We start from the raw sequence: 8,749 nt of genomic DNA, 5'->3' as shown, positions 1-8,749 counted from the left end.
TGTCTGTCAACCTCATCATCTATGTGTACACCCTTGCAAAGTATACTGCCAAGATAAATGAACTTGGCATTCAAAATTTCTCCATTTGCTGTAACTGATGATTCTACATATGGATGATTTGGTACTGGCTGTTGAAGAACCTCTGTTCTCTTGCTGTTGTTAGGCCAAAATTAGCACAAGCAGCTAAGAATTGGTTCATACTCAGCCTCAGAGACTGCAGTGAGTGCAGAATTATCTGTGAACAAAAAGTCACACACCAATTCTCCTTCCACTTTAGTGTTGGCTTATAGCCTTTTCAAGTTAAATAATTTAGTTTTGGGGCAGCTAGGTGGCAAAGTGGATAAATCTGAACTCAGACACTTGACACTTACTAGCTGTGTGACCCTGGACAAGTCACTTAACCCTGATTGCCCCACCCAAAAATAAAAAAATAAAATAAAATAAGAATAATTTAGTATCAGTGCAGTAGCTGACCTTGATGCTGTATTTTGTCTTCACTGAAGGCATCTGACAAGATTGCTGAAAACATCATACTAAAAAGCATGGGAGTGGGGCAGCTAGGTGGCACAGTGGATAGAGCACTGGCCCTGGAGTCAGGAGGACCTGAGTTCAAATCTGGTCTCAGAAACTTGACACTTACTAGCTGTGTTAAGTCACTTAACCCCAATTGCCTCACAAAAAAGGCGGGGGGGGGGGCATGAGATCAAAACTCTTCAAAAAGCATGGGAGCAGCCACACAGCCTTCCTTCACACCACTGGTGACTGGGAAAGGTTACACAAAGCAAACAATTTTTAGGGCCCCTTTTCTAGCCCCTTCCTCACGCCAGGAGGTGAGCAGTGAGGTCCTTCAAAATGGCTGTTCAGATAGCCAAGGGGCTGTCAAATCTCATTGCTGCTTCAGTTCACTGAGATGACCCTATGGCCTGGGCCATCTGTCTTCAGGATTGTCACTTGCCTGTCACAGGACTTTCTGGTAGATAAAATGGTAAAATGGTATGGGTGATGGCTATTGACTGGCACATCAATTTTGTTGGCTTCATTCTTTCTTCCAGAGTCATCAGAGTCCAGTGACAAAAGTCAGGACAACTGGCCCAGGATGCAGTGGGTGACCTTGTCGTCTTCTATGTCTAAACAAGTTCTAAGTGCCCCGCAGCACCTGCCTCAGCTGCCTTCAAGGCCTGTTGGAACAAATTATTCACATCCGCCTATTCCACTGGGGATGTCTTCTCATGCTTAGGGGTAGACATCCTCTTACCAATGGGTTCAAGGCCCATCAGTTATCCTCACTCAACCTGGTTTAGCCATCTAGCAAAAGTTTACCAGGATGTGGCCACTGTGCATGCTCCAGGGCCGCCTTGGAGCTACAGGTGAGACACCAAAGATGGATGAGCAGCTCAGAAAAGGGCTCAGTAGCCTTCCCACCAGAGGGTCTTGTCCTCCTGAACACCTATACACTTCAAATTGTGATGGAATATCTGCACTCTTCTCAGCATAATGACCAGTCAGGATTCTAGAGGACTCAGGATGACACCTGATCCTCATTTCCTGCTGGAGAGGGGAAGGATTCTGAATGCAGAATGAGACAGATCTTTTTTGGACATGGCCAATGTGGGTCTAGTGGGGAAGTTGAGGCAGGAGGATGAGAAGGCAGATCTCAGCTGCCCAAACTGAAGGACATACTGTTTGTAGGACTGGCAATGGAGAAGTTGTTTTGCTTGACTCTAGACACTTGTAACAGGGGTATGTTTTTCCTGCGTTCTCAGTGAGGGGTAGGGAAAGGAAAGTGGGAGAGGCTAATGTTCGTTTGAAAATGAAATTCAATAATATTATATATTCTTATTGCTAGAAAGCAGCATATGGGGCCCTAAACAGCAAAGTGCTTGAAGGCTCTTTTGCTCCTTTTTACCTTCTCCCATCTCCCTTCTCTCCCAACCTTCTGCCCTGGAGCCTTTCAGCAGTCCAGTGGCTCCATTTCCTTGTCATGAAGTCTGTCATTTTGCCCTTAAATGAGAAATATGCATGTCCATCAATGAAGAGACTGAGTTAAGGCCAGGAGGGTGCTGGAGCCAGCTTAGACTGAGTCCCCCATCGTTAAATTTTCAGTGTGATTATTTACTTCTCAAAAATTAATCGGGGCAGCAAGGTGGCACTGTGGTGGATAGAGCACTGGGCCTCAAGTCAGGAAGACTCATTTTCCTGAGTTCCAATTGGGCCTAAGACACTCACTAGCTATGTGACTATGGGCAAGTCACCTCACCCTATTTGCCTCAGTTTCCTCATCTGTCAAATGAGCTGGAGAAGGAAACAGGAAACCACTCCAGTATCCTTGCCAAGAAAACCCCAAATGGGATCACAACTGAACAAGAACAACAAATCAGGGCTTGACTATTTTGTTGATTTTCCAGACCGCAACTTCTTAAACTGTGGGTCACACCCCCAAATGGGGTTGCATAACTGAATGTGGGGTCCCTTTTGAAGAGTGATAGGATGAAAGAAGATGGATAATAGAATAAATATCATGGGGAAGGGACTAGGATGGAAGGGAAACAGTTAACAATAGTAATCATGAAAAAGAGAAAGGGGGGAAAATTGTACAAAACATATTTATAGCAACTCTTGGTGGAGGCTAAGAATTGAGAATCAAGGGAATGTCCATCAATTGAGGAATAATGGAAAAAGCTGTGCTACATGATTGTAGTGGAATGGTCTTGTGCTACAGGAAATGACAAACAGGATGATCCCCGAAAAACCTTGAAAGACTAATGAACATCGATGTATGGTGAAGTGAGCAGAGCGGAGAGGACATTGTGCATAGTGACAGCAGTATTGTTCAATGAGCAATTGTGAATGACTTAGCTACTCTCAGCAGTGCAATGATCCAAGACAATCCCAAGGAACTAATGAGGAAGCATACTATAGAAAGGGGCATAAGAAGAAAGGGGCATGAGGAAGCATGCTATAGAAAGAACTGATAAAAAGAACAATTGTGGATTGTAAAAAAATACCAAAAACTGAATGTGGGGGTCGAGAAAAATTTGACAACACTAAAAGATTATGTATACCTATTTTATATACCTGTATACCTGGGCTTGCATAAACATTTCTCAGGTGAAAAGGTTTCGTGAGTGTTAAAAGTTGAAGAAGCTCTGGTCTAGACTTAAGAAAGTGATGGAGAAAATGTCAAGAAAGGATGAAAAGGATGTCAGCACAGCCTGGATGGGGGCTGCTTCTAGCCCCAAAGGAATTACATGCTGGCCCATCTCAAAAAGGAAAAATCCTGAACAGAAAAGTCCAAAGGCTAACCTGGTCACTGTGCCTACAGTAGGGTTTTTGGGTCACAGACCCTTTGAGCAATTGAGATCGGTACTGATTACAATCCCAGTCCCCAAGCCCACTGGGGTGGGATTCTTTCTTTATTGATGCCTGCATGAGGGGAGGATAGTGTTGATGAGAAACAGAGAGGGGGAGCTTGAATTGCTGCATCTCTTTGGACTTCAGCTCAGGTATATGCCTTTGCTTTGTTTTTCATCTCTTAATGATCAAGGTCTTGTGTGATCCATTTTATTTTCCTTTGACATTTGAAGGGCCTTTTCTTAGCTGCCATTGACAGTTTCCATTTGATACTGAAGCTCTGAAACAAGCCACTAACGTGACAAGGCATCCTCTGCCATCTGGCTCAGCAATTTCCAATCTTTCTAGCCAATCTCCTCGCATGCCTTTCTGCATGCTATTCTGGCCATTAGCTGCACTGTGTGCTTCTGAGGCTGTCCCATGTCAAGGTCAGTTGCTTGTGTTTCATATCTATCTCTGGCTGGCATCATCTCCACCCTATTCTTCTTAGTTGTCCATCATGTGATGAGCGTTCTTCTGCTCCATGGCCTTGACTCGCCCCCCCCCCCCTCCCCTTGAGATGCCTCAGGTCCTACCTAGGCTTGGCTCATGTTGCTGAGGCCTGAGCTGGGACCACATTTTATGACGGATTCTAACCATGACCACTTCAGTTTCAGCTTAAGTCACTCTGCAGACTTCTTCAGTTCTTCATCTGCAGCACTCCCTAGGACTCTGTATAGTGCTTGGCACATGCTAAGTGCTTAGCAAATGCTCCCTTTTTCATTCTTCTCCATCATGCATCCATATATAGCTACCTAAACTACACACACACACATTATACAGAAATACAAATAGTTACTTTTTGTACATGTCCTTGCCTCAGCACAGTGGGGCAAACTTAGGCCCCAACGCATTTCTGCACAAGAAAGTGGCAGTAGACTCTGGCAGAACAAGTACACATATGGGCCCCAACAGTGCTGCCTAAGGGGGAGTAGGTAGAGATGCCAGATCCTAGAAAGCCAAGAGGAAAAAGGGGAGCCCTGGAAAGTGTAATGGCCCAAAGGCAGGCTTGCCATAGCTCACTGTTTACTGTAATGTTAAACCGCCAGCAAGTCCTTGGGAGGACTAACAAGGGGCAGCAAGGGGGGGCAACAAGGAGGTGAAAGTATACAGAAGGCTTCACATGAAGAAAATTCGAGGCCTGGCAGTACAGAAGTAGCCTCATCTTTGCTATGCCCCTGATGTTCCTAGTGCCACTCGAGGCCACCTGGTTTGCATTCCACATGCCCATATGGCCTCAAGCTTCCCTAAACACTCTCTCAGAGAATACCGGAGGCCAGGGCTGCCTAGCTAGCAACCCTAAAGGCATTTTAGGGGCTAAAAGGTCACCTCAGATTCATTCAACAGATGGCCTGCTACATACTAGTAAGTTCAGCCCAAATGAGATTCAAATGTCATTGAGAAATGTGGAACAAAATCCATCCAAATCCAGCATAGATGTGAACGTGTGGTTTTCTAGGTGTGCCAGGTAACCCCGTTTCTATTCCAGTTGGACACCATCAGGCCTTCTCCTGCCCTTGCCCAGGGGGAGGGGATGGGAGTAATATCCCAGCCCATGCCCTCCCCTGCCCTCACTCAGGCCTGGCTAGTTTTCCCTTAAGAGATATTGAAACATTCCCCTAGCCCTGGTTAGCCGAAGGGTCCAAGAATTGAGTCTGTTGCCATCATCTCATTTCTTGAATACAAAGAAGCCCTGAGGAGGGTCACAAGCAAGGAAGATTCACTGGGATCCATCAAGTCAATGAATGGCCTTGGCGAATGTCACCCTATGACTATGCAAATCTCCCTTGGCTAACTGTTGACCTATGAGCATCAAACAAACTAGCAGGGGACTGGCCTAAGTCAGGCCCAGTCCAGAACAGCTGTGGCTTCTAAGTTTTGGTATGTTGTCGTCATTCTCTTTGAGGAAATTCTCTGTTTTGGGGCTTAATTTAGCTAATGGCTTATGGACAACACTGTTCTTTAAGAAATAATAAAAACCATGGGCCAGAGAGTGTAAGAGACTTAGAATCACAGAGCTGGAAGGAACTCTAGAGATGAGGAAATCTAACAACCTGGTTTGACAGGAGGAAAGTAAACAAAGACCATGAGGGAAAGAACTTGCTCCAGGTTATAAAGGTATGAAGGGGTAGCATGAGGATTTGAACCCAGGTTCCAAAGTCACTATGCCTCTCAAGGTCTTAGATTTTGTATGTAGCCAGTCCTCTCAAACAACTACTGGCTCACTGCATTATGAACACTCTGCCCCCAGAAGTCAGGGTGACAGAGTTTTGTGAGCTCAATGTTCCAGAGTCCACAGTAGGGTGGGAGCCATTGTTCAGAGGGAGTTCACTCCAAGGTGACTCAGAGGGAAACTCTCAGGTCATGGAACAATAACCCTAACCTGAAATCACTTAACCTATGGCCATTATCTCCTGGCTCTGGCGAAGGAAGTAAGTAGGTGACATGGGACTGAAGCTGGCAGCATTCAAGGCAGGGTCTATCCAAGGCATCCTTCTCTTCCAAGAGTCCGGTAAGATCTTCCCTCCCTTCCCCCCAAGGGATTCACCAGCAAGATGTGACTATCTTTATGCCGCAGTGACAGAAAAAAAGACACACATAGCTTTCAGAACCAGCTTTAAATAAAGAGGGAGAAATTTGGGGAAGAAAAACTGGAAAGGAGAAAAGGCCAGATTTTTTTTGTGGGGGTGGGGTTGTATGTGGAATTGGGGGTGGGGGATGGTGGTATACGTGAGCTGGGAGCCAACCATGACTTGGTCTCAGTCAACTAATTTCTTGGGAAAATTACAGGGGCCCCTCTGTGGCAGCACTGAATAGTCAATCCAACCCTCATCTCTAGGAACGGCAATCCCTTCCCTGAGGTATGTCACACTCCCTGAGATGATGTGAACCCCTGCCAGGAGGGGGCACTTGGGCTCCCTTACCCTGAAGCACCAGCTCAGAGAGGTAGTGAAAAAGAGTTGGAGTCCAGTTCATTCCCCCCAACACTCAAGGATCCAAGCATCCCCCTGTTTTCCCCGTGTTCTTCCCCTCCCGCCCCCCATGGCCTGGTGGCTTCACTGGTACTGTCCGTAGCCTGGGTAACTGGGGGGCGGGGCAGAACCTTCCTTGGGGGGCAGCTGTCCAGGATCTTCTATGAAGGGGGGTGCTGGAAAAAGAGACAAGAGAAAAGAGGGGAGAATGATAGAAATAAGACCTAGGAAAAGGGAAAGAGTGGGATCTGAAGACGAAAAGTGGAATATGGGAGACAGAAAATGAAGGACAAGGACAAAAGAAGATGAAGATGGGTAAGACCAGAGGGAGAGAGAGAAGGGTTCTTCGTATTGGGAGAGCAGACAGGAAGGAAGGAGTGACAGAATCCTGAGGAACGGTGGACCCAGGAGAAACAGCCAGAAGAGGGGACCAAAGAAAAACTTTGAGGTGATGGCCTCGATGAGCCGGTTAGATAAAAGATGGATGTCAGAAAAGCCTGAGCAAAGAGAGGAAGAAGGGGGTGGCATGAGACCCCCTAAGCATGCCTGAGGAGAGTGACTCACTGTTCCGGAACTGCTGGGCTGTGTAGCGGGTGAGGAGAATGCCCACACCTTCAATCAGGGCCAGCAGGATCCCTCCCATCATGGCTGATCCGACCATGGCCAGGGGCCCACCTGGACGACAGGAAGGTGGAACATAAGGCTCGATCCCCTCAGGGCCTCCGGGGAGCCTCCTGCCCTGCCCTGCTTCCCACAGTTCAGGGGGAAAAAGATAAGGGAGGGCTGGGGGTGGGGAGGAGGGCAGTTCAAAAGTCACTCACTTCGTGCTGCCAGCACAGCCCCAGTGAGAGCACCACTAGTGATGGAATTCCACGGGTCCTCCTTCCCACGGAGTCGGACAAGCCCGCAATCAATGGTAGAAAACAGGCCACCCCAGACAGCAAAGCTACCTGGAAGAAGATTTGCAGGGGTAAGGCAGTGGTGAGGCCCTCCCCGCTATGCCCCTGACTCAGTAAGCAAAGATCTTCCTGGCCAACTCTCCCTCTGCTTCCCAAAATTCCACTCTGGCCATTTCCAGTCTGAAGTCTCTGAGCCCCAGTAGGAGCTACCTGCCTCCTCCCCTCCAGACCTCTTACCTCCAATCTGGGGGGCCCGGATTCTCACTGCACTGATGCTGCCCCGGAATCGGTGCCGGATGCCCTGGGGAGGGAATGAAGAGAACTGATGAGGGCCGTGGATTAAAAATAGAGATCAAGGACCGGCAAGGGACCAAGGGCCAGGCTCAACAGCAGGAGGGCCTGTGACCCCACCCCCGCCCCCATCAAGCTCCTCTTGTGTTTGGATAGAAGGAAGGGAGACAACTAGGGTGTCATGGTAGAAGGCCCTCGGTGGTCATTTACTATCCCTCCAAACTCAAAGGCATTTCACAGGAAAGGGGAAACTGAGGCCTCGGGGACTCACTACTGGGGCATTTCGGAAGCCCTTGATGGCCTGGAAGACGCCTCCCCCGATGACTCCCATGGTGAAGGCGCCACCGCAGTCATCCACAATCCTCCAGGGGCTGCAGAGGTAGGTGGTGGGTGTCAGACTTGTCCGAGGTATGTGGGATGGGGGTGGGGTGGGAGGAAAGGGGGTGGGGAAGGGAGGGCAGGAGCAGGGAAAGGAGGGGGCCCAGCTGTCGGTCCCGTCCCTAGGGTCAGGCCTGCTGACCAGAAGCTCCCGGAAGGTGGGCAGGCCGGCAGGCGCCCCCCTCCCATTTTCTGGATCCCAGCCACCTCCCCCACAATAGAACGGTCCACCACAGACGCCAAGAGGCGGGGCCACCGCGATACCTCCCCCTATCCGCTCGTAATGGAAAGGTCTATACAGCGGGCTAAGACCAGGCCTGGGAGAGACCAAATGTGTGCGGGGTGGGGGGCGGCGATGAAGGGAGGCCAGATCCCCCCTCCCTCGGGGGTTCAAATGCCGGCTCCTCCCGTCGCGCGCCCTAACCCTAACCCGTACCAGGGCTCACGTGCGTACTCCTCCATAAGCCCTTAGCTCACGCGTCTCCGCCAGGATCCGGGCTGCCTACTCCAAAGGCCACCGTCCCACACAGAAGCCTCGCAAGCCGCCCCTCTTTGCGACTCCTCCCCTCTTCCCGCCTCTTTCTGCACTCCACCCCTCGGACCGGAGAAGGGAAGCCAGAATCTCCGGACGCTTGCGCAATCTACCACCCTCTCCTGTGTACCGAAGGGTTGCCGGGGAAACTGTCCGGCGCGTTTATTGGCTGGTTCCTCCCTTGGCCCCTCCCCAATGTTCCTCTTTGCGTTCACACATAGGTCGGCCTCGGAACTAAAGAAAGAAGTGACTTGCGCGCGCTCTCACAGGCGGCCTGCCAGTCTTAA

The 8,749-nt window shown here is 49.4% G+C and overlaps 1 protein-coding gene across 1 annotated transcript; it reads right to left on the bottom strand.

The window, feature by feature from the left end:
- Positions 1 to 5,989: 5,989 nt before the first annotated feature.
- Positions 5,990 to 8,517, bottom strand: TIMM17B (translocase of inner mitochondrial membrane 17B). The gene is made up of 6 exons (XM_043973774.1): positions 8,367 to 8,517; positions 7,824 to 7,923; positions 7,499 to 7,562; positions 7,184 to 7,312; positions 6,927 to 7,037; positions 5,990 to 6,538 (listed from the first exon to the last, which is right to left on the bottom strand). Exons 1-6 carry the CDS (start codon positions 8,390 to 8,392, stop codon positions 6,447 to 6,449), a joined length of 522 nt encoding a protein of 173 aa, XP_043829709.1. The 5' UTR covers positions 8,393 to 8,517; the 3' UTR covers positions 5,990 to 6,446.
- Positions 8,518 to 8,749: the final 232 nt, after the last annotated feature.

The sequence above is a fragment of the Dromiciops gliroides genome, chromosome X (genome assembly GCF_019393635.1).
Source record: "Dromiciops gliroides isolate mDroGli1 chromosome X, mDroGli1.pri, whole genome shotgun sequence".
NCBI classification, from domain to species: Eukaryota; Metazoa; Chordata; class Mammalia; order Microbiotheria; family Microbiotheriidae; genus Dromiciops; species Dromiciops gliroides.
This window is presented reverse-complemented; position numbering and strand designations above follow the sequence as displayed.